The sequence below is a fragment of the Bombina bombina genome, chromosome 3, assembly GCF_027579735.1.
Source record: "Bombina bombina isolate aBomBom1 chromosome 3, aBomBom1.pri, whole genome shotgun sequence".
Lineage (NCBI taxonomy): Eukaryota > Metazoa > Chordata > Amphibia > Anura > Bombinatoridae > Bombina > Bombina bombina.
In genome coordinates this window covers 303113718-303140716 of record NC_069501.1, presented here as the reverse complement: position 1 = coordinate 303140716, position 26999 = coordinate 303113718, and the positions used below count along the sequence as shown (strand labels likewise).

Genomic DNA, 26999 nt, shown 5'->3' with positions numbered 1-26999 from the left:
ATGCACCCCATTCAAACATAGTGCAATAATAACTTACCAAATAGGCATAACAAACGTGCAATAGATATCAAACAAATAACCTATAATTCTTTGTGTGTAAATAATAGATAGGCAGCCTGAAATATTTAAGGTACCATCTACTTTTGCATAGCTGGCCTAACTTGGGCAACCTTTTTTGTCTTCCATAACAAAAGTCCAGATCATGCCTTCTCCCCCTCCCCCTAAACCCGTATGTCCATAATGTCTTTGGGGTATAGGGCTCATAAATTAGGGCTTTCTCTGGCCCCTAGGCCATTGCAATCGGCCCCTGCTGCCTGTGTGTCTAATCCCAAGTCTCTCACTATACAGAGGGGGGAAAACAGCTGTGTCCGGCCTAAGGCCCATAGCTCAACAAGAGTCCCACCTGTGGAAAGAAGGGTCAATACAGTACTTATCTGTGTAGGATCACGTCCTGGTATCTGAAGAGTTTCTGTCCTTCTTCAAGTTTTTTGCTTCTTCTTAGTGACCTGTGTCCAATTTCGAGTTCTGGAGTGGGCATTTGATGTATTCGGTTTCCCTTCCTCCCCTCGATGTGATTCTGGGGATAGTCGGGGGGGATCAAGGCCAAGATGTTGGCATATTTCAGGGATATCCTTTGGGTCCCTGATTGTAAAGGTCACCCCATTCTGAATGATGTTAAGGGCGAAAGGGAATCCCCATCGGTAGGGGATCTGGTTTTTCCTTAATAGCTGCGTAAGTGGTCGCAAAGCACCCCTCTTCTGAAGTGTCTTCAGACATAAGTCCTGGAAAAACTGGACCACCGAGCCCTGGAACTTGAAGGTCGGGTTCTTTCTTGAGGCGGCCAATATTGCCTCATTTTCTCTGAAGCGAAACATTCGGACAATCACATCCCTTGGAGGGGCATCCCCCTTGGGCTTTGCTATCAGAGCCCTATGGGCCCTTTCCATCTGGAATAAATGATCTTCAGATTGCCCTGTTATGGCCTGGAAGAGCTGAGTCAGATATCTTTCCAAATCACCAGGGGACACAGATTCGGGGATCCCTTTCAATCGGATGTTGCATCTGCGACTCCGGTTTTCCAGATCCTCCATCCGTTCTTGGATTGTATTTAGCTTTAATTGTTGTGAGGCTACCTGTTCAGATAGTGTAGAGATCTCGTCGAGTGCAGAGGTTTCATTGTCTTCCAATGTTGCTACCCTGTTGCCCAAGTCTTGGACCTCTTGTTTGATGTCAGCTAGACTGCTGGTGACTGACTGTTGCATAGTGTCCATCTTTTCCAAGAGCTTCTCAAAGTTGGACGATATGTATTGCTTGGAAACCAAGTGTTTGATGTCTGCTTTAGTGACAGGTGTCAAATCATCCATATTGGAGGTACTATTGGAGTCCGAATCTGCTTCCTCCTCCGGGTCTTTAATTGAAGTCTCTATTTGCTTGTCACCTTTAGCTGGTTTAAAGAAAAGATTTGCAGAAGTCATTTTACTTCCTGCAGCAGACTTGGGTGGTTTTCTTTGAGACATGTTCGAGGCAGATAGAGATGTTGTCTCAGCTAAAATGGGGTTATTCCCTAGGTAATAGCAGGATGGGTCCACAATCAGTATTGGCGGTAATCTAGGGCAAGCTCGGAGAGAGCCTCTTTCCCAAAAAGGATTAAAGTCTCAATTTATTTTCTGACTTCCAGCCCTGTTTGTAATGGCATCTGAGGGGTGATTGGTAGTGAGTCTAAGGGAATAAAAATGTCTGTGCTCCTCTATGTTGTAACATTTAATTGCTAGCTTCCATTTGGCCCGCAGCCCTAGGCTTATACATCCCTGCAGGGGCTGTAAGCTCATGAACTCACTGTTCTACTTCCCAATATGAGGGACAGTCCTGCCCCGGCCAGGTGTATGTTATCAGTGCAGTATGCTTTGGGCCTCCGCTGTGGGTCTTATACAGTAAATGGTTGCTACATGTCCCTCTGGGCCCCAGCCTTGGTCTCCTTCCTCTCCGTATATGGAGCCGTATTTTTAGCCGGAACTACCAGACTGTGCATGTCCTTTAACCCTCAGGGCTACTTGTGGTAACCGGGAGTTCGGGGCCTCTTCTCTAATGTGATCTCTCACTTATTATGGCTCCTGTTGTCCTCTCCCCTGTACCCCGCCTTTCAGTGTGAACTCACCCGGTCCGGAATACAGTCCACAGCGTAAGCGCTGTCATGGTAGGCTGCAGCAGAGGTCCGGTGTGCCATTCTAGCAATCAGGCCTTCCTCGTGGTTGTTAAAGATGGCGGCTGGTCTCCTACCCGGCTCAGCTCCGGGAGCGTATAACAGCTAAAGCTGCCGCTTGAGTTTGTAATCCGCAGCCGGATTCAGTGTGGGGAACCCAGCGTTCACTCCCCTCACTCATCTGCCTCTCTGGTGGTTAATGGTGATCTATTTAGGTCATTTAAACACACTTTATGCACGGAGCTGTTTGCCTATGCGTCCTACATGGCGCTCCCTCCAGAGCATGTCATTTTAAACAACTTTCCAATTTACTTCTATTTTCAAATTTGTTTTGTTCTCTTGGAATACTCTGTTGAAGAGTAAACCTAATTGGGCTTCTAGGACTCCAGAAGAGTGCACGTCTTTAGCAGTCCATGGCATCAGTATTTGTAACATTTTTTAAAACAATGTTGCAACAATACGTCCATAGACTGCTAAAGACACGTGCTTTCTCCTGGAGTTCAAGGAGTCCACTTAGGTTTACTCTTCAACAAATAAGAGAAAAAAAAGAAAAAAAAACTGATAATAGAAGTAAATTGGAAAGTTATTTAAAGTTACATGCTCTATCCAGACCATGAAAGTTTAATTTTGACTTTACTGTCCCTTTACATTATTAAGAATGTTTTTTAATTTTTACTATTTTTTTTTAAACATAACTCTTACTTTAATATTGCTTTAAGTTCAGCAGACTTTGGACACTCCCCTACAAATAAGGTTTAATTTATTCATAGGAAGAGAGTGCCTCTACAAGCATGAACACAAAATCTTGGCTTATTTAAAATCGGTATAAAAAATGCACACACCCCTAAAAAACAAGAAAGCTCAGCTTTATGAGGTAAGTGGCACTATCTTAACCAAACTATTTTAAGAAAGTTACCAATTTGATTCTATTATCAAACTTACTCAGCTTTCATGGTATTCTTTGATAAAGAGGATGCCATGGTAGATCGCATGCAAATGCCTGGAGAACAATATGGCAACTGTTCTGCAAGAATGCTTTTGAGCACTAGACAGCAGCAGCTTGCACATTGTATACAAGTGCTAAAAGCATTCTTGCTAAACTGCACGCTCTTGAACCCACCTGCTTTTTTTTTTTTACAAAGAATACCAAGAGAAGGAAGTGAATATAATAGAAGTATATTGGAAACTTTCTTAAAATTGTATGCTCTATCTAAACCATTAAAGTTTTGTTTTGTTTTTTAAATGTCCATTTAAACGCTAGACTGAGTACAGTTGCCTCTGTTCTTTTATTAGGTAAAAAGTTTGCTAAATAAAAAAACTTCTCTTGTGGCACCAGTACTTCTTTTCTTTCTTTAGAAACCATCAATTTAACCACAGCAAAACACTTACCTTTACTGCATATTCCGTATTGGTACCCTTGTGAATGCATCTTTTACAGATAGAATACGAGCCAACCCCAATATCTTCTTTAAGTTCATATCCATCGGTAAACTGGATGCTGTTTCTGTGAAGCTGGAAAAAAAGATTACTCTAATTAGTTTACCAACTAATTGTGTGTGTGTGTGTGTGGGGGGGGGGGGGCAATGTAGGCAAACTTTACAAAAACTGATTAAAATATTAGTTAAAAATGAGGATAAGTTACTCTAATCATGCACTTAATGCCAAAATACTTTAGAATATATTACTTACTTAAAAATAATGATATATTATTATTGTTGCTGAAAAAGTGAAAAAAATATTTATAATTATAGAAATATGGTACTAGATGGGGGTTACACTGCTCCTTTTATTTTAGGAGTAGATATAAATGTTACCAGAAGTCTTCAATCCACCTTTTTACCTAACCCAATAAGTCAAGAGTTGGTGCGCCCCAACAAAACTGAATATGTATATCACCATTACATGGTAGGAAATACTGTGCATGTACATTTTGTTTTCTATTGTTTAGCACTTTACAACAAAATAAAGGTAGTTTACCGGAACAATGCCATGAACCCCAACTGTTTGCATAGCCTGGTTTTCCTCTTCAGAAGAAATTGCTACAAAGCTAAAACCTCGGAAAAGCTGGTGTGCGTTGGCACTTGCTGGAATACCAGGAGAGTCTAGAAGAAAATAAGTCAAACTTGATTTAGAATTACTAGGTAATACATTGATTTACACTTTAAGTGATAATCATGTTCAGTAGCCCTGTGGACATAACCTTGTGCCACTTCACATAGGTAAAATCCTCCCAGAAGTCTTCAGACATTGTGCCTGAAAGCTTGTACATGGACAGTTGACAGTGGATATAAGCCATTATGAGGACACTGTCATATTGTACCAATAAATACAAATTAAAGAGGCAAGACTTCTAGGTCACTACTGCCAAAATACCAGGGAGAGCAGCACCTAAATCCTGCAATTATACTAGACTACATCCAAGATGCATATTTCTTGAAGATGCAGGACATTTCTTCCAATTTAAAACCTTGCTTCCATCTACTACCAGATGAGGAAGGCCCCCTCACTGTAACAAAGATTAAACCATTGGGGCACATATAGAAACCTAAGCGTTGAAGAAACAGGGTTATAAATTAATGGCAAAAAAATAGAATGTGTAAGACAAATCGGAAGAAACTAAAAATGTTCTGGATAACTAATATGTAGATAAGCATTAAGGGAGGAGAAAACAAATCTTGCCAAAACCTTATTCATAGTGGATGTCTCAAAAAGCAAGCACACTGTCACTAGCAACAAAAGTACTGGAAAAGTTTTGCGGTAACATGATCTTCACCAAACCAATCAGCAGTGGGAAGCTTCATTATGTTTAATATTTTCAGTTTATTTCAGAGTGTTCAGATTCAAAATCACCATCAATGAGTTTCACCATTACCACCTTTATCAAGATGATCTTGATAAAGGCTGCTGCAACGCTGAAACACATTGGTGATGGTGATTCAGTTGGTTTAGAACAGTGGATCTTATTAACAGTGATTTTGAATCAGAGCGCTCTGAAATAAACTAAAAATCGTAAACATACGAAGCTACCCACTGCCGAGTGGCTTGGTGTAGACCGCGTGACCGCAAAGGGTCTACGCGTAACCAGTAGACTTCAAACATATGAGGGAATTAATATTTTTGTTTTTACAACATTTCATCACTGCATCAATATCTGGAATATGTCATTATGACTCTTAGTATTATACACTTTACCTGTGTCACAAACTTTATATCAGCGTTTAACACTTGTTCGTAAATGTCTATAGCTGGATGGATTCTAAACATTTTCCTACTTGAGCACAGATGAGTCAATCAAACTGAGTGAGCAGCTGATTATCCAGGTGGAGAAATAAACTCAGGCCCATTAGAAGTGTTTCATGATAGACCTGGGAAACAATGATTTCTGGGATATGAGTGTTTACATTAGCTGCATCAGGGCCAAAAAATGAATAAAGGGTTAAGAGCTAGTACACATTGCCAATGCTCCATATACCTCAGGGGTAGACGCACAACAGGTTGAGAAACAAGGAATTGGCAGAACTGCTCACTCCGAATTTAAAGTGCCATAAAACAGGTTGAGATCTGTGCATATCCTAAAAGGGCTAATTAAGTAAAAATAGTTGACATAAAAAAAATTGGTTTAAAAATTGTTGGGAAGTATTTTAAAATAAATAATTTTCAAAAATAAGCAAAAATACTTAATAGCCATGCTGTCTGGACACACTGCTCCACCCCCCTTATCAGTGTTTAGACACAGGCATTGTATTTCAACTGAGTTCACAGCTTCTAGGCATGCTCCAGCAGATAATCCCTATTCATTTGAGCATTTTACACAAACAACAATGGATATAGCTACAGCCATAAAAGGAATTGTGTGGGGGGAGTAAGTACAATTCAGAAACTTAAAAGAAAGGGTTAATGGCGAAGCACTGCAGTATAAATTTGCAGGTAAAGTAATTAATGTACATATTATATTTTGTCTCTATCTTAACTTGTTTTATGTCCCTTTAAAGAAAATTGCATGTTTCACTCAGCCTTAAATAGTTCTTGTACTTTTTACATAAGTGACTGTCCCTATAAAAAGGTACATTTTTGCCATGCACATGATGCAGCTCCAGCTAAACATGTTTAAGTACGTTCTGAAAAAAAAATAAACATTTTAAATACATTAAACCTTTACATGAACTAAGGAATGAGTCTGGTGCATAACAAAGGAGCTGCTCCCATACCTAGATGTATGACAACATCTAAAATGTAGAGAAAGTTTGTTTCTCATTGACCAAGTTAAAATCAATTTTTAAAGGCAAAATATTTGTAAATGTTATACAGTTTTAAATAGTATTTGTAGCTGCTACAAATAAAACAAAAAAGCAGTATCCTTTTAACCCAGATGAAAAGATAATGGTAATAAGACCTTTACAACAAAATGATATCTGGGAGTCACAATTAAAAAAACACCATGATCAGAGCTCTAGGGACCGAACAGGAACGAGGTATAGAAAGGGGAAGGTTCCACAGGCACTAAGTGGCACAAGGTTATGCTTCTAGCACTTGGGATAAATGTTATTAACATGCAGAATATATATTTATAATATATTTACACCGTCATTGCTTGTTAGTTTACATCCTTTTATGTTATGAATATACTTTGGCTCGCCAAAAACAAACAAACAAAAAGTTGTCGTACCTTTTGGTGTTTTTGCTGTGAATTCTGGGTCAAAATAAAAAGTGTCTTCTGGTCCACCTGTTGCTGGTTTAAAAGGCGGCTGTATCTCTCTCCTGTATAATTTCTACAAAGGGAAAAAAGATCTATCTACACATACCATATATATTTTACACACAGTGACAAACAAAAAACAGAAACAAAAAATCATTATGGCTCTTTGAATGGCCAAATAATTTAATTTTACTGTCAACTACAAATATACTCACATTCCAATCTATTGTTGAGAAAAAAGGGTGCCTCTTAATTTCTTCAACACCATCTGGACCAGCTCCTAGAAGAAACAAAAATAGTAATATTAACGACAAGAGCTATAATACATTAAAAACAAAAAAACTTTTTTTTATTAACATATTTGAAAATTTCAAAAAGAATTGCTATAGTAAGTAGTAAATTATTTCCTATATACGTAATGTTAAACTCGACATTTCAACAACATATAAAATGTTTTTTGCAAGTGAAACATTATTGCAATGTACATTAATTCTTTATTTTGCAGCCTTTTACTGTAAAATACATTTAAAAATTGTACATGTTTCTCTTTCTCCCAGGGATGCTTGGGTTACTACTTTTGGCTAATTTATGTGAGCTTTTGTTTACTTTTCCCACATGCTTTTAAAAGGTGGATTTTATCAGTTTTACACTAATATTCATGATAGGAAAATCATTGTTTGCAATAGTAACTAAGTTGAATCAGTGATAAACCTCCTTAAAGGGACAGTCAACACCAGAATTTTTGTTGTTTAAAAAGATAGATAATCCCTTTATTACCCATTCCCCAGTTTTGCATAACCAACACAGTTATATTAATACACTTTTTACTGCTGTGACTATCTTGTATCTAAGCCTCTCCTGACCGCCCCTAATCACATGACTTTTAGTTATTATCTATTGACTTGCATTTTAGCCAATTAGTGCAGTGTCTGCCACAACCCACGGGCGTGATCACAATGCTATCTATAGGGTTTACCTGAACTACTCTCCCCTGTTGTGAAAAGCAAATACAAAACCATGTGATTAGAGGCGGCCTTCAAGTGCTTAGAAATTATCATATGAGCCTTCCTAGGTTTGCTCTCAACTAGAATACCAAGAGAACAAAGCAAAATTGTTGATAAAAGTAAATTGGAAAGTTGTTTAAAATTACATGCCCTATTTGAAAAATAAAAGTTTTTTTTGGCCTTGACTGTCCCTTTAAGGGAATACAAACATAGTTTGTGCTATTTCTGAAAATTAGTTTGCGACTGGTTAGCAGGGATTCTTTTTGTTCTGAGGGACAGGGAAATCAGTTAAAATAATAAACATAAAACAATATACTCATTTGACAAAACAAAGTTGCAATTTTCATTGCAAAATTATTTTTGTATATGAAGGTTCATACACATGTAGTTTACGATTTGTGTTTAATGTCCCTTTAAAGAAACATGAAACCCAAAGTTTTATGTCATTATTCAGAAAATTCATACAATTTATAAATTATATATATATATATATATATATATATATATATATATATATATATATATATATATATATATATATATATATCTCCAAGTTACCAGTGACGTTTTTATTTCACCTGTATCAAGTCCAGTGAGTGCTTGTGTTCTAACTTGGATATTTGAACTTTCTATAGCATCATTCCAATTTACTTGTCCTCTGTTCTCTTTGTATCTTTTGTTGAAGTGCCTACCTATGAAGGCTCAGGAGTGTGCACTATATAGCAGAGGTTTTGCATATCTTTCAACACTGCTGCCATCTAGTGCTCATGCCCATGTTGAGCTTTCATATTTTTATAAAAATAATCTGGAATTTTCAGAAAGCACTTTTTATCTTTTAGAATTGTATTTTTTTATTGTTACATATCAACGTTACTATGCATTACTGTCCAAAATGAATCCTGAGAACGTGCCAAACAAACATCATCTGACTATCAATAAAATATCTGATTTTTTTTTTCTAAAAGTACATGAACCAAAAGAACTGTTTATACACAGGAATGATTTTTAAAATTATATGGATTTAAGCTGGCAGCTGAAAGAAAATACAAGGTAATCAGCAGAAACACAAACTTAAGGGACATGAAACCCAATTTTTTTCTTTCGTGGTTTAGAAAGAGCATGCAATTTTAAACAACTTTCTAATTTACTTCTATTATCTAATTTGTTTAATTTTCTTGATATGATTTGCTGAAAAGCATATTTAGATATGCTCCATAGCCGCTGATTGGTTGCTGCACATAGATGCCTCGTGTGATTGGCAAAACCATGTGCATTGCTATTTCTTCAACAAACGACATCTAAAAAATGAAGCAAAATATATAATGGAAGTAAATTGGAATGTTGTTTAAAATTGTATTCTCTATCTGAATCATGAAAGAAACATTTTGGGGTTTGTGTCCCTTTAAAGGGACATAAAACAGATTAATTTCATGCACCATCCTCTATTTTTGGTTGCCACCATGTTGGAACTTAAGTTATACTGCAGGTACGTGAAGAAGAGTTAATGCACATGCTGCAAACATTAGCACTGAAATGCAATAAAAGGTGATTTTCAACATGGTGGCATCCTCAATACTATGCATATAAATGTATTTAGTGTTCAATGTTTCTCTAATAAAGCTGGAAGAGTAGGGTCATTATGAGAGAATATGATTGCAAAGACGTCTGAAGACTAAGCGCCTCCCCTTAGGGTACGTACTACTTAGGAGGGTCCCTGGTGGCCCATTACTTGTACAAAAAAAAAAAGAGCACATAAGAAGACATGTGCCAAAAGATTTGCTGTACCTTTAGTTCACCATAATATAGTGCATATGAAAAATCAGTCAAAAAGATTCATTCATACTTCTTTCACGCAATTACTTTATTGAGAATGTTTAACAAACAAGCACAACACATCCAATGGATGATTTGATATATGGGTTACCTAAATGCACTAGCAGACTCCTACTTTTGGATAGCATATTATATTGAAAACAAGTGACAAAAGTTTTCAGGCAGTAATATGTTTCACCTAGGAATTTAAGTATTTTTAAGTTAGCATGTATGTGTTGTGCTTGTTGGTTAAACATTCTCAATAAAGTAATTGCGTGAAAGAAGTATGAATTAATCTTTTTTGACTGATTTTTCATATGCACTATATTATATTGAACTAAAAGTGCAGCAAACCTTTTTGGCACATGTCTTCTTATGTGCTCTTTTTTGTACAAGTTTACATGTTGTTTGCAAGTCACCTTATAACAAACAGATCTTTGATACAATACAGATTACTTAATTACAGTTCGTTATAAGAGATTACAAATAGTGCACAGACCCACACTACTAGTTCAAACGCCCATTACTTGTGTCTAGTGGTGGTGGTGAGTCACTGGGATATGATCATCTGACAACCTCCACAAGAAATCAGGGATCAAATTTAAAAAAATTTAAAAAAATAAAGTAAAAAAAACAATTGCTGCTGTCCTTGTGTGCAGCCACTTTCCTAAGTTTCTCTTAAACAGATCTGCAATCCTCACTCCAAATAGTGATGCAATCAGTACCAAGAAGATCTTGCAAACACATAAAAGGCGCAACTGTAGAAAAATGATAAATTTGTAACCCTAAACAAAATAAATCACAGTTCAGGATTATGAAATTCTACATAACCAGTCTCTCTTCCCACTTATTTCATTAAAAACTTAAAAAGTAATTGTTCTTTATTTTATATATCAGCAAAAAAGAAGTTACAATATTTTTATTTCCATTGGGCTGATCTACATAATAAAGAAAAATAATTTTAAACTAATGTATTTCCCACTTCGTACTGATTCAAGTGACTTGCATTCTCCAACTATATTAAGTTCCCTTTATTTCAAAGTTTCCTTCTGAGAAAATAAAAAGGAAGAACTATGTGGAACTTTACAAAGTTAACTGTTACACCATGTTAGTTTTCTAAAACTACGCCTCTGCTTTTCACAAGCCATACTCGGAATGATTACATTCCCCTATTTGGAATGAGGACTCCTCTAGAGGTTTTCCAAGTCTTACACACACACACACACACATATTCTAATATCCTTAGAAACCTCCCCAGGTAACCTAATAACCATATACAAAGCCCTCTGAGTGCTTTCCTACTCTTACACAAAAGCTCCCAATGTGCTATCCCACCCTTAATGCACGATCCAAAAGCTCTCTTACACCCTCTTATGCACATTCAAAGGCACTCTTACTTCTTCCCCACCATTATTCTAAGCATTTAGGGAATTTTATATTATTTAAGGTGCACATTTCATGACTTTTAATCATCAGAAGGATAGTTTAGTCCTTAAACTAAAGTACAGAACTTTACAGTTCTTTTGTTAAAATGCCATGCTCGCTTGGTGTTATGGCTATTACGTGGGCTGTGGTAGCCATGGAATCAAGATAACAAAAAACATTGTGTCTCTGTGTTCAGAAGTCATCAGGTGTTTAACCCTTTCTTTCTTTCTCCAACTATATGTCCCAGATTCACTGCTAAATTTAGAACAAGAAAGATATTCCCTCCCAAAAAATAAGAGAGCACTTTAGAAAAAATTTTTTCTGGACCACCATTTTCATGTATAAAGGCCTCTTCTAGAATTTTATATTTCCTCAGGGGTGTACTTTTGGGAAATATATACTTTTATCGCTTACATTAGGTCTGGGGTCCCTAAAGCCCGGATGACTAAAAGATACCTTTTTTTTTTAGTACAACTGTTTTCTCGCCTTACTATTCACTTCCAAATAATATCTGAATAGTATGTCATGAATGAACATTTAAGAAAAAAACCTAAAAAACATAATTTATGTAAGAACTTACCTGATAAATTCATTTCTTTCATATTAGCAAGAGTCCATGAGCTAGTGACATATGGGATATACATTCCTACCAGGAGGGGCAAAGTTTCCCAAACCTCAAAATGCCTATAAATACACCCCTCACCACACCCACAATTCAGTTTAACGAATAGCCAAGAAGTGGGGTGATAAGAAAAAAGTGCAAAAGCATATAAAATAAGGAATTGGAATAATTGTGCTTTATACAAAAATCATAACCACCACAAAAAAAGGGCGGGCCTCATGGACTCTTGCTAATATGAAAGAAATGAATTTATCAGGTAAGTTCTTACATAAATTATGTTTTCTTTCATGTAATTAGCAAGAGTCCATGAGCTAGTGACGTATGGGATAATGATTACCCAAGATGTGGATCTTTCCACACAAGAGTCACTAGAGAGGGAGGGATAAAATAAAGACAGCCAATTCCTGCTGAAAATAATCCACACCCAAAATAAAGTTTAATGAAAAACATAAGCAGAAGATTCAAACTGAAACCGCTGCCTGAAGTACTTTTCTACCAAAAACTGCTTCAGAAGAAGAAAATACATCAAAATGGTAGAATTTAGTAAAAGTATGCAAAGAGGACCAAGTTGCTGCTTTGCAAATCTGATCAATTGAAGCTTCATTCCTAAACGCCCAGGAAGTAGAAACTGACCTAGTAGAATGAGCTGTAATTCTCTGAGGCGGAGTTTTACCCGACTCAACATAGGCAAGATGAATTAAAGATTTCAACCAAGATGCCAAAGAAATGGCAGAAGCTTTCTGGCCTTTTCTAGAACCGGAAAAGATAACAAATAGACTAGAAGTCTTACGGAAAGACTTAGTAGCTTCAACATAATATTTCAAAGCTCTAACAACATCCAAAGAATGCAACGATTTTTCCTTAGAATTCTTAGGATTAGGACATAATGAAGGAACCACAATTTCTCTACTAATGTTGTTGGAATTCACAACTTTAGGTAAAAAATCAAAAGAAGTTCGCAACACCGCCTTATCCTGATGAAAAATCAGAAAAGGAGACTCACAAGAAAGAGCAGATAATTCAGAAACTCTTCTGGCAGAAGAGATTGCCAAAAGGAACAAAACTTTCCAAGAAAGTAATTTAATGTCCAATGAATGCATAGGTTCAAACGGAGGAGCTTGAAGAGCCCCCAGAACCAAATTCAAACTCCAAGGAGGAGAAATTGACTTAATGACAGGTTTTATACGAACCAAAGCTTGTACAAAACAATGAATATCAGGAAGAATAGCAATCTTTCTGTGAAAAAGAACAGAAAGAGCAGAGATTTGACCTTTCAAGGAACTTGCGGACAAACCCTTATCTAAACCATCCTGAAGAAACTGTAAAATTCTCGGTATTCTAAAAGAATGCCAAGAAAAATGATGAGAAAGACACCAAGAAATATAAGTCTTCCAGACTCTATAATATATCTCTCTAGATACAGATTTACGCGCCTGTAACATAATATTAATCACAGAGTCAGAGAAACCTCTTTGACCAAGAATCAAGCGTTCAATCTCCATACCTTTAAATTTAAGGATTTCAGATCCTGATGGAAAAAAGGACCTTGCGACAGAAGGTCTGGTCTTAACGGAAGAGTCCACGGTTGGCAAGAGGCCATCCGGACCAGATCCGCATACCAAAACCTGTGAGGCCATGCCGGAGCTACCAGCAGAACAAACGAGCATTCCTTCAGAATCTTGGAGATTACTCTTGGAAGAAGAACTAGAGGCGGAAAGATATAAGCAGGATGATACTTCCAAGGAAGTGATAATGCATCCACTGCCTCCGCCTGAGGATCCCGGGATCTGGACAGATACCTGGGAAGTTTCTTGTTTAGATGAGACGCCATCAGATCTATTTCTGGAAGTTCCCACATTTGAACAATCTGAAGAAATACCTCTGGGTGAAGAGACCATTCGCCCGGATGCAACGTTTGGCGACTGAGATAATCCGCTTCCCAATTGTCTATACCTGGGATATGAACCGCAGAGATTAGACAGGAGCTGGATTCCGCCCAAACCAGAATTCGAGATACTTCTTTCATAGCCAGAGGACTGTGAGTCCCTCCTTGATGATTGATGTATGCCACAGTTGTGACATTGTCTGTCTGAAAACAAATGAACGATTCTCTCTTCAGAAGAGGCCAAAACTGAAGAGCTCTGAAAATTGCACGAAGTTCCAAAATATTGATCGGTAATCTCACCTCCTGAGATTCCCAAACTCCTTGTGCCGTCAGAGATCCCCACACAGCTCCCCAACCCGTGAGACTTGCATCTGTTGAAATTACAGTCCAGGTCGGAAGCACAAAAGAAGCCCCCTGAATTAAACGATGGTGATCTGTCCACCACGTTAGAGAGTGTCGTACAATCGGTTTTAAAGATATTATTTGAGATATCTTTGTGTAATCCTTGCACCATTGATTCAGCATACAGAGCTGAAGAGGTCGCATGTGAAAACGAGCAAAGGGGATCGCGTCCGATGCAGCAGTCATAAGACCTAGAATTTCCATGCATAAGGCTACCGAAGGGAATGATTGTGACTGAAGGTTTCGACAAGCTGAAATCAATTTTAGACGTCTCTTGTCTGTCAAAGACAGAGTCATGGACACTGAATCTATCTGGAAACCCAGAAAGGTCACTCTTGTCTGAGGAATCAATGAACTTTTTGGTAAATTGATCCTCCAACCATGATCTTGAAGAAACAACACAAGTCGATTCGTATGAGATTCTGCTAAATGTAAAGACTGAGCAAGTACCAAGATATTGTCCAAATAAGGAAATACCACAATACCCTGTTCTCTGATTACAGACAGAAGGGCACCGAGAACCTTTGTAAAAATTCTTGGAGCTGTAGCTAGGCCAAACGGCAGAGCCACAAACTGGTAATGCTTGTCCAGAAAAGAGAATCTCAGGAACTGATAATGATCTGGATGAATCGGAATATGCAGATATGCATCCTGTAAATCTATTGTGGACATATAATGCCCTTGCTGAACAAAAGGCAAGATAGTCCTTACAGTTACCATTTTGAACGTAGGTATCCTTACATAACTATTCAATATTTTTAGATCCAGAACTGGTCTGAAGGAATTCTCCTTCTTTGGTACAATGAAGAGATTTGAATAAAACCCCATCCCCTGTTCCGGAACTGGAACTGGCATAATTACTCCAGCCAACTCTAGATCTGCAACACAATTCAGAAATGCTTGAGCTTTCACTGGATTTACTGGGACACGGGAAATAAAAAATCTCTTTGCAGGAGGTCTCATCTTGAAACCAATTCTGTACCCTTCTGAAACAATGTTCTGAATCCAAAGATTGTGAACAGAATTGAACCAAATTTCTTTGAAAAAACGTAACCTGCCCCCTACCAGCTGAGCTGGAATGAGGGCCGCACCTTCATGTGGACTTAGAAGCAGGCATTGCCTTTCTAGCAGGCTTGGATTTATTCCAGACTGGAGATGGTTTCCAAACTGAAACTGCTCCTGAGGATGAAGGATCAGGCTTTTGTTCTTTGTTGAAACTAAAGGAACGAAAACGATTATTAGCCCTGTTTTTACCCTTAGATTTTTTATCCTGTGGTAAAAAAGTTCCTTTCCCACCAGTAAGAGTTGAGATAATAGAATCCAACTGAGAACCAAATAATTTGTTACCCTGGAAAGAAATGGAAAGTAGAGTTGATTTAGAAGCCATATCAGCATTCCAAGTCTTAAGCCATAAAGCTCTTCTAGCTAAAATAGCTAGAGACATAAACCTGACATCAACTCTAATAATATCAAAAATGGCATCACAGATAAAATTATTAGCATGCTGAAGAAGAAGAATAATATTATGAGAATCATGATCTGTTACTTGTTGCGCTAAAGTTTCCAACCAAAAAGTTGAAGCTGCAGAAACATCAGCCAATGATATAGCAGGTCTAAGAAGATTACCTGAACACAGATAAGCTTTTCTTAGAAAGGATTCAATTTTCCTATCTAAAGGATCCTTAAACGAAGTACCATCTGACGTAGGAATAGTAGTACGTTTAGCAAGGGTAGAAATAGCCCCATCAACTCTAGGGATTTTGTCCCAAAATTCTAATCTGTCAGACGGCACAGGATATAATTGCTTAAAACGTTTAGAAGGAGTAAATGAATTACCCAATTTATCCCATTCTTTGGAAATTACTTCAGAAATAGCATTAGGAACAGGAAAAACTTCTGGAATAACCACAGGAGATTTAAATACCTTATCTAAACGTTTAGAATTAGTATCAAGAGGACCAGAATCCTCTATTTCTAAAGCAATTAGTACTTCTTTAAGTAAAGAACGAATAAATTCCATTTTAAATAAATATGAAGATTTATCAGCATCAATCTCTGAGACAGAATCCTCTGAACCAGAAGAATCATCAGAATCAGAATGATGATGTTCATTTAAAAATTCATCTGTAGAGAGAGAAGTTTTAAAAGATTTTTTATGTTTACTAGAAGGAGAAATAACAGACATAGCCTTCTTGATGGATTCAGAAACAAAATCTCTTATGTTATCAGGAACATTCTGCACCTTAGATGTTGAAGGAACTGCAACAGGCAATGGTACTTTACTAAAGGAAATATTATCTGCATTAACAAGTTTGTCATGACAATTAATACAAACAACAGCCAGAGGAATAGCTACCAAAAGTTTACAGCAGATACACTTAGCTTTGGTAGGTCCAGCACTAGACAGCGATTTTCCTGAAGTATCTTCTGACTCAGATGCAACGTGAGACATCTTGCAATATGTAAGAGAAAAAACAACATATAAAGCAAAATTGATCAAATTCCTTAAATGACAGTTTCAGGAATGGGAAAAAATGCCAAAGAACAAGCTTCTAGCAACCAGAAGCAATGAAAAATGAGACTTAAATAATGTGGAGACAAAAGCAACGCCCATTTTTTTTAGCGCCAAATAAGACGCCCACATTATTTGGCGCCTAAATGCTTTTGGCGCCAAAAATGACGCCACTTCCGGAACGCCAACATTTTTGGCGCAAAATAACGTCAAAAAATGACGCAACTTCCGGCGACACGTATGACGCCGGAAACGGAAAGATTTTTTGCGCCAAAAAAGTCCGCGCCAAGAATGACGCAATAAAATGAAGCATTTTCAGCCCCCGCGAGCCTAACAGCCCACAGGGAAAAAAGAGTCAAATTTTTGAAGGTAAGAAAAAAAGATTAATTCAAATGCATTATCCCAAATATGAAACTGACTGTCTGAAAATAAGGAATGTTGAACATTCTGAGTCAAGGCAAATAAATGTTTGAATACATATATTTAGAACTTTATAAACAAAGTGCCCAACCATAGCTTAGAGTGTCACAGAAAATAAGATTTACTTACCCCAGGACACTCATCTACATGTTTGTAGAAAGCCAAACCAGTACTGAAACGAGAATCAGCAGAGGTAATGGTATATAAATAAGAGTATATCGTCGATCTGAAAAGGGAGGTAAGAGATGAATCTCTACGACCGATAACAGAGAACCTATGAAATAGACCCCGAAGAAGGAGATCACTGCATTCAAATAGGCAATACTCTCCTCACATCCCTCTGACATTCACTGCACGCTGAGAGGAAAACCGGGCTCCAACTTGCTGCGGAGCGCATATCAACGTAGAATCTAGCACAAACTTACTTCACCACCTCCATAGGAGGCAAAGTTTGTAAAACTGAATTGTGGGTGTGGTGAGGGGTGTATTTATAGGCATTTTGAGGTTTGGGAAACTTTGCCCCTCCTGGTAGGAATGTATATCCCATACGTCACTAGCTCATGGACTCTTGCTAATTACATGAAAGAAAGAAGCCTATTTTTAAAGCTGATTTTTGAGTGTTTGTACTTTTTGAAAACATGGGTTTGAACCAAGTTTGTGTATTAATTTGCCTTGCGATCCCGGTAATGGCGATTATGTGTTTAGAAACTCTAGTAACTTTTTCAACATTACCATTAAAGTGATGAATACCTGTATATAATTTACAGACATAATCAGAGGAACTACAACTTTTATAAAAATGTTTACTGTCATGTAAAAGCATAGAATTAGCTAAAAAAAAAAAAAAAAAAAAAACTATAATAAAAAGGGAAAAAAAAACTGAATTTATGCTTACCTGATAAACTTATTTCTTCAAGATGTGGAGAGTTCATGGGTTCATCTTAATTACTGTTGGGAATATCACTCCTGGCCAGAAGGAGGCAGCAAAGAGCACCACAGTAAAGACGGTTAAGTATCACTTCCTTAACCACAAACCCATGTCATTCAACCGAAAGTAAATGGAGAAAGGAGAGTAACACAGGTGTCTGAGGTTTAGACAAAAACTCATAAAAAGACAAAAAAAGGGTGGGTCCGTGGACTCACCACATCTTGAAGAAATAAATTTATCAGGTAAGCATAAATTTTGTTTTCTTCTTAAGATGTGGCGAGTCCACGGGTTCATCTTAATTCCTGTTGGGAACCAATACCCAAGCTAGAGGACACAGATAAATAGGGAGGGATAAGAACAAGCATGCCTAAACAGAAGGCACCACCGCTTGAAGAACATTTCTCCCAAAAGCCGCCTCAGCCGAAGCGAAAGTATCCAATCTGTAAAACTTGGAAAAAGAATGTAAAGGAGACCAAGTTGCAGCCTTACAAATTTGCTCCATGAATCTACATTTTTATTTTAAAACCCAAGAAGAGGTTACAGCCCTGATAGAATGAGCCGAAATTCTCTCAGGAAGTAGCTTCCCAGCAGACTCATGCGCCAGGCGAATCCACTTTGCAACCAAAAAGAATGAGTAGAAACAGCTTTCCAACCTCTACGTTTCCCAGAAAAACAAAAAAAAAGGCAGGAGACTTGCGAAAGTCCTTAGTCGCCTCTAAATAGAATTTTAGGACACAAACCACATCTAAATTGTGCAAACAACATCCCTTAACCGAAGAAGGCTTCAGACACAGAGATGGAACCCCTATCTCCTGATTAATATTTCTAGTAAAAACAACCTTACGAAGGAAAACTTTACTTAGTATGATGAACCACCTTATCCGCATTAACATACGATAAGAGGAATCATACTGCAAGACAGAGTTCAGAGACTCTCCGAGCAGAAGAGATAGTCAAAGAGCAAGATTAAGGTTCCAAGGAGGAACAACCACCTTAATACAGGTCTTACTTGACCAAGACCTAACAAAAAGATTGGACGTCTGGCATGTCCACCAAACGCTTATGTCCTAAAACAGATAAATCAGAAAATAGGCCCTTCAGGGTACTAACTGAAACCGTTCTCCAGACCTTCCTGGAAAAAGGACAAAATCCTAAGAACCGAACTCTACTCCAAGAGTAACCCCTAGATTCACACCATAAAAGATATTAACACCATATCTTATAGATAAAAATCCAGGAAAACAGGCTTGCGAGCCTGAATCATAGTCTCCACGACCAACTCAGAAATAACCACGCTTAGATAGAAATTAAGCGTTCAAAACCCAAGCAGTCAGCTACAGGGAAAAAAACAATTTATGCTTACCTGATAAATTTATTTCTCTTGTAGTGTATCCAGTCCACGGATCATCCATTACTTGTGGGATATTCCTCTTCCCAACAGGAAGTTGCAAGAGGATCACCCACAGCAGAGCTGCTATATAGCTCCTCCCCTCACTGCCATATCCAGTCATTCTACCGAAACAAGCTGAGAAAGGAGAAACCATAGGGTGCAGTGGTGACTGTAGTTTAATTAAAATTTAGACCTGCCTTAAAAGGACAGGGCGGGCCGTGGACTGGATACACTACAAGAGAAATAAATTTATCAGGTAAGCATAAATTATATTTTCTCCTGTTAAGTGTATCCAGTCCACGGATCATCCATTACTTGTGTGATACCAATACCAAAGCTAAAGTACACAGATGATGAGAGGGACAAGGCAGGAACTTAAACGGAAGGAACCACTGCCTGTAGAACCTTTCTCCCAAAAACAGCCTCCGAAGAAGCAAAAGTATCAAATTTGTAAAATTTGGAAAAGGTATGAAGCGAAGACCAAGTCGCAGCCTTGCAAATCTGTTCAACAGAAGCCTCGTTTTTAAAGGCCCAGGTGGAAGCCACAGCTCTAGTGGAATGAGCTGTAATCCTTTCAGGGGGCTGCTGTCCAGCAGTCTCAAAGGCTAAACGGATTATACTCCGAAGCCAAAAAGAAAGAGAGGTTGCCGAGGCCTTTTGACCTCTCCTCTGTCCCGAGTAAACAACAAACAGGTTAGATGTTTGACGAAAATCTTTAGTAGCTTGTAAGTAAAACTTCAAGGCACGGACTACGTCTAGATTATGCAAAAGACGTTCCTTCTTTGAAGAAGGATTAGGACATAATGATGGAACAACAATCTCTTGATTGATATTCTTGTTAGAAACCACCTTGGGTAAAAACCCAGGTTTTGTACGCAGAACTACTTTATCTGAATGAAAGATCACATAAGGAGAATCACAATGTAAGGCAGATAACTCAGAGACTCTTCGAGCCGAGGAAATAGCCATCAGAAAAAGAACTTTCCATGATAGAAGTTTGATATCAATAGAATGAAGGGGTTCAAACGGAACCCCTTGAAGAACTTTAAGAACCAAGTTTAAGCTCCATGGAGGAGCAACAGGTTTAAACACAGGCTTAATTCTAACTAAAGCCTGACAAAATGCCTGAACGTCTGGAACTTCTGCCAGATGCTTGTGTAAAAGAATAGACAGAGCAGAAATCTGTCCCTTTAAAGAACTAGCTGATAATCCTTTGTCCAAACCCTCTTGGAGGAAGGACAATATCCTAGGAATCCTAACCCTACTCCATTAGTAATTCTTGGACTCACACCAATGAAGATATTTACACCATATCTTGTGATAGATTTTCCTGGTGACAGGCTTTCATGCCTGTATTAAGGTATCAATGACTGACTCGGAGAAGCCACGCTTTGATAGAATCAAGCGTTCAATCTCCATGAAGTCAGTCTCAGAGAAATTAGATTCGGATGATTGAAAGGACCTTGTATGAGAAGGTCTTGTCTCAGAGGCAGAGTCCATGGTGAAAAGGATGACATGTCCACTAGGTCTGCATACCAGGTCCTGCGTGGCCACGCAGGCGCTATCAGAATCACCGATGCCCTCTCCTGTCTGATTTTGGAAACGGTGGAAACACATAAGCCAGGTTGAAGAACCAAGGAGCTGCTAGAGCATCTATCAGCGTCGCTTCTGGGTCCCTGGACCTGGATCCGTAACAAGGAAGCTTGGCGTTCTGGCGAGACGCCATGAGATCCAGTTCTGGTTTGCCCCAATGATGAACCAATTGAGCAAACACCTCCGGATGGAGTTCCCACTCCCCCGGATGAAAAGTCGGACGACATAGAAAATCCGCCTCCCAGTTCTCTACACCTGGGATATGGATTGCTGATAGGTGGCAAGAGTGAGACTCTGCCCAGCGAATTATCTTGGAGACTTCTAACATCGATAGGGAACTCCTGGTTCCCCCTTGATGGTTCATGTAAGCCACAGTCGTGATGTTGTCCGACTGAAATCTAATGAACCTCAGGGTTGCTAACTGAGGCCAAGCTAGAAGAGCATTGAATATTGCTCTTAACTCCAGAATATTTATTGGGAGGAGTTTCTCCTCCTGAGTCCACGATCCCTGAGCCTTCAGGGAGTTCCAGACTGCACCCCAACCTAGAAGGCTGGCATCTGTTGTTACAATCGTCCAATCTGGTCTGCGAAAGGTCATACCCTTGGACAGGTGGACCCGAGATAACCACCAGAGAAGAGAATCTCTGGTTTCCTGATCCAGATTTAGTAGAGGGGACAAATCTGTGTAATCCCCATTCCACTGACTGAGCATGCATAATTGCAGCGGTCTGAGATGCAGGCGCGCAAATGGCACTATGTCCATTGCCGCTACCATTAAGCCGATTACCTCCATGCACTGAGCCACCGCAGGGCGCGGAGTGGAGTGAAGAACACGGCAAGCATTTAGAAGTTTTGATAGCCTGGACTCAGTCAGGTAAATTTTCATTTCTACAGAATCTATAAGAGTCCCTAGGAAGGAAACCCTTGTGAGAGGAGATAGAGAACTCTTTTCTTCGTTCACTTTCCACCCATGCGACCTCAGAAATGCCAGAACTCTCTCTGTATGAGACTTGGCAATTTGAAAGCTTGACGCCTGTATCAGGATGTCGTCTAGATAAGGAGCCACTGCTATGCCTCGCGGTCTTAGAACCGCCAGAAGAGAGCCCAGAACCTTTGTAAAAATTCTTGGGGCTGTAGCCAACCCGAAGGGAAGAGCTACAAATTGGTAATGCCTGTCTAGAAAGGCAAATCTCAGGAACCGATGATGATTCTTGTGAATCGGAATGTGAAGGTAGGCATCCTTTAAGTCCACTGTGGTCATGTACTGACCCTCTTGGATCATGGGTAAGATGGTTCGAATAGTTTCCATCTTGAATGATGGAACTCTGAGGAATTTGTTTAAGATCTTTAGATCCAAAATTGGTCTGAAGGTTCCCTCTTTTTTTGGAACCACAAACAGATTTGAATAAAAACCCTGTCCTTGTTCCGTCCGCGGAACTGGATGGATCACTCCCATTACTAGGAGGTCTTGCATGCAGAGTAGGAATGCCTCTTTCTTTATCTGGCTTGCAGATAATCTTGAAAGGTGAAATCTCCCCTGTGGAGGAGAAGCTTTGAAGTCCAGAAGATATCCCTGAGATATGATCTCCAACGCCCAGGGATCCTGAACATCTCTTGCCCATGCCTGGGCGAAGAGAGAAAGTCTGCCCCTACTAGATCCGTTGCCGGATAGGGGGCCGTTCCTTCATGCTGTCTTGGAGGCAGCAGCAGGCTTTCTGGCCTGCTTGCCCTTGTTCCAGGACTGGTTAGATTTCCAGGCCTGCTTGGATTGAGCAAAAGTTCCCTCTTGTTTTGAAGCAGAGGAAGTTGATGCTGAACCTGCCTTGAAATTTCGAAAGGCACGAAAATTAGACTGTTTGGCCCTTGATTTGGCCCTGTCCTGAGGAAGGGTATGACCCTTACCTCCAGTAATGTCAGCAATAATTTCTTTCAAACCAGGCCCGAATAAGGTCTGCCCCTTGAAAGGAATGATGAGTAATTTAGACTTTGAAGTCACGTCAGCTGACCAGGATTTAAGCCATAGCGCCCTGCGCGCCTGGATGGCGAATCCGGAATTCTTAGCCGTTAGTTTAGTCAAATGAACAATGGCATCGCATCAGAAACAAAAGAGTTAGCTAGCTTAAGTGTTCTAAGCTTGTCAATGATTTCAGTCAATGGAGATGTATGGATGGCCTCTTCCAGGGCCTCAAACCAGAATGCCGCCGCAGCAGTGACAGGCGCAATGCATGCAAGGGGCTGTAAAATAAAACCTTGTTGAATAAACATTTTCTTAAGGTAACCCTCTAATTTTTTTATCCATTGGATCTGAAAAAGCACAACTGTCCTCAACCGGGATAGTGGTACGCTTTGCTAAAATAGAAACTGCTCCCTCCACCTTAGGGACCGTCTGCCATAAGTCCCGTGTAGTGGCGTCTATGGGAAACATTTTTCTAAATATAGGAGGGGGGGAAAACGGCACACCGGGTCTATCCCACTCCTTACTAATAATTTCTGTAAACCTTTTAGGTACTGGAAAAACATCAGTACACACCGGCACTGCATAGTATTTATCCAGTCTACACAATTTCTCTGGCACTGCAATTGTGTCACAGTCATTCAGAGCAGCTAACACCTCCCCAAGCAATACACGGAGGTTCTCAAGCTTAAATTTAAAATTAGAAATCTCAGAATCAGGTTTCCCCGAGTCAGAGATGTCACCCACAGACTGAAGCTCTCCGTCCTCAGGTTCTGCATATTGTGACGCAATATCAGACATGGCTCTTACAGCATCTACGCGCTCTGTATCTCGTCTAGCCCCAGAGCTATCGCGCTTGCCTCTTAATTCAGGCAATCTGGCTAATACCGCTGACAGGGTATTATCCATGATCGCAGCCATGTCCTGCAAAGTAATCGCTATGGGCGTCCCTGATGTACTTGGCGCCATATTAGCGTGCGTCCCTTGAGCGGGAGGCAAAGGGTCCGACACGTGGGGAGAGTTAGTCGGCATAACTTCCCCCTCGACAGAACCCTCTGGTGACAATTCTTTTATAGATAAAGACTGATCCTTACTGTTTAAGGTGAAATCAATACATTTAGTACACATTCTCCTATGGGGCTCCACCATGGCTTTTAAACATAATGAACAAGTAGCTTCCTCTGTGTCAGACATGTTTGTACAGACTAGCAATGAGACTAGCAAGCTTGGAAAACACTTTAAAACAAGTTAACAAGCAATATAAAAAACGTTACAGTGCCTTTAAGAAAAACAAATTGTCAAAATTTGAAATAACAGTGAAAAAATGCAGTTACACTAACGAAATTTTTACAGTGTATGTAACAAGTTAGCAGAGCATTGCACCCACTTGAAAATGGATGATTAACCCCTTAATACCAAAAACGGAATAATAAATGAAAAAAATGTTTTTAAAACTAGTCACAACAACTGCCACAGGTCTACTGTGGTTGTTACCCTCCTCAAACACGACTTTTGAAGCCTTTTGAGCCCTTCAGAGATGTCCTGTATCATGCAGAGGGAAGCTGAGCGTCTGTCTGTATTTTAGCTGTGCAGAAAAACGCTAAAATAGGCCCCTCCCACTCATATTACAACAGTGGAAAGCCTCAGGAAACTGTCTCTAGGCAAAAATCAAGCCAGCCATGTGGAAAAAAACTAGGCCCCAATAAGTTTTATCACCAAGCATATATAAAAACGATTAAACATGCCAGCAAACACTTTATATTGCACTTTTATGAGAGTATATATCTCTGGTAATAAGCCTGATACCAGTCGCTATTAAATCACTGTATTTAGGCTTAACTTACATTAATCCGGTATCAGCAGCATTTTTCTAGCAAATTCCATCCCTAGAAATATGTTAACTGCACATACCTTATTGCAGGATAACCTGCACGCCATTCCCCCTCTGAAGTTACCTCACTCCTCAGAATATGTGAGAACGGCAGTGGATCTTAGTTACTTCTGCTAAGATCATAGAAACTGCAGGCAGATTCTTCTTCTAATGCTGCCTGAGATAAAATAGTACACTCCGGTACCATTGAAAAATAAACTTTTGATTGAAATTAAAAAACTAACTATAATACACCACTCTCCTCTTACTACCTCCATCTTTGTTGAGAGTTGCAAGAGAATGACTGGATATGGCAGTGAGGGGAGGAGCTATATAGCAGATCTGCTGTGGGTGATCCTCTTGCAACTTCCTGTTGGGAAGGAGAATATCCCACAAGTAATGGATGATCCGTGGACTGGATACACTTAACAAGAGAAGCGGGATTTGGATGAAAGAAAATACCCTGAATCAGTACGTCCTTCCTTGAAGGAAATTTCTCCAGAGGGGGAGATTGCACATTCCACTAGATCTGCATACCATATCCTGCGAGGCCACGCAGGAACTATTAGAATCACTGACACTCTTTTCTGCTTGATACGAGCAAGGCCTCGAGAAAAAAGAGCAAACAGAAGAAAACGGTATGCAAGCCTGAAAATCCAAGGAACCGCTATAACGTCCATCAGAGCGGCCTTCGAGTCTCTGGACCTTGAACCGTACCTAGGAAGTACGTTTTAAGTCTCTCAAAAGAAAAACACCCTTGAAAGGGGAACCAGGAAACTCCTTTCCTAGAATCACATCCCATCTTAAGAAGTGTAAACAAGGACAAGATCCCTTGAAAAAGAGTTGCTCGAAAGAAAGATGACACCCGAACCGTACAATGTCCAGGAGGGCACCCTTTCCATCCCCAAGACCAGACAGAGTCTTCCAGGATGATGAACTCAAAACACTTCAGTTGATCCCCGACATGCAAAATTGCAGAACTCTACTGGGAACTAGAAACTACATATCCTTCATGTCTGTTCGTTATGAACAAACCCTCTTGAACTAAGGTAGAATGGACACTACTTGAAAAGAGTGTACTCTGAAAAGCATGAGACAACTATCTAGACCCAGTATCTTTACTGGAACTAGCACATCCAGAGAGAAAACCTGAACCCAGATCCAGAATACCACTCATCATAGCTAGACTGCAGATACTCCAGAAGGCGAAATCTGTACTTGGGAGGAATCTTAGATTGATACTCCCAGAGTCCAAAATGTTCGGGATTTCACAGAATGGGCTGTCCCTGAATAAGAAAAGGAAGCCATCCTTAGGTGGGAAAAGACCTTTCCCCACCCGAAAGTCGTAGGATAATCTTATCAGAAGCTTGGAATAGGAGGAAAACCTAAAATATATTCCAAAGAATGAACTTGCCTCTGCAGTATCACAAAACCTAGGCTGTACCACTAAATCCCAAGCAGGCTCCTAAGTTGACCAAGAAGAGCAATTCCCGAAGGAACCAGTAAATCCTTGAATCCCCAAGGACAGCCATAAAGGCCAGAGCGGACCCACACCCATCGGGGGATCCGTTACAAGGGCAAGCACAGTCAGTCTAGACATCACTTATGAGCAATAAACCTCCAGCTTCTTAATAATTGTTCCTAAAGGAGCAACTATCCTTTATAGAAAGCAAGTTCTCTAAGCCATAGTAGAAAGCTCCCTTCTACTAAAAGCACCGTACAATTAAATGGAGTCATTAACAAGAAAATCCTTAAAAGAATGCGAGACAGGGAAAAAGGTATACCTAGTTCCTCCTATGCCTGGGACCCAAACACCTCTAGAAACACTTCCACGTGGAAGGAACATCCTAGAAAGAATAAAGTTTATAAAACTTCAAACGGTTGACAATGACAGAAATATCAATGTCGTCCAAGTAGCTATAACCTCCTTTAACAATACACAAGGTGTTCAGGCATACATCTGAAGAGAACCACTTCAGCAACAGATGAAGGAATTATACTGTCCAACCCTGAGATTTTACCCTCAGAACTACAGGCGAAACCTCCTCACCATACTTAGGAGAGAAGAGCAACCCAAGTAGCAGAAAGTGACACAGAAACCTTCTGAGACTTTAAATGTCCTCTTGTGTTTCACAGTAAGAGGGAAAAAACAGATAAAGCTGCAGATACCGCCGAGGGTACCTGAGCTGCAAAATCTGCAGGAAAATACACTTCCAGGGATTAAGAGGAACTGCAGGGCACTGAATGTGACACCATAGAGGCTTGGGACATCTAAGGAGAAGCTGT

At 39.4% G+C, this 26999-nt stretch overlaps 1 protein-coding gene across 2 annotated transcripts in view; it reads right to left on the bottom strand.

The window, feature by feature from the left end:
• The window catches only part of RPS6KA3 (ribosomal protein S6 kinase A3), a 466291-nt gene that overhangs the window by 159399 nt on the left and 279893 nt on the right, over positions 1-26999 (bottom strand). For both annotated transcript variants that reach the window (XM_053706379.1, XM_053706380.1), the window contains 4 exons: positions 7112-7176; positions 6867-6969; positions 4178-4302; positions 3590-3712 (listed from right to left, as the gene is read on the bottom strand). In XM_053706379.1, coding sequence (XP_053562354.1) covers positions 3590-3712; positions 4178-4302; positions 6867-6969; positions 7112-7176 — 416 coding nt within the window. The remainder of the gene's footprint in view (positions 1-3589; positions 3713-4177; positions 4303-6866; positions 6970-7111; positions 7177-26999) is intronic.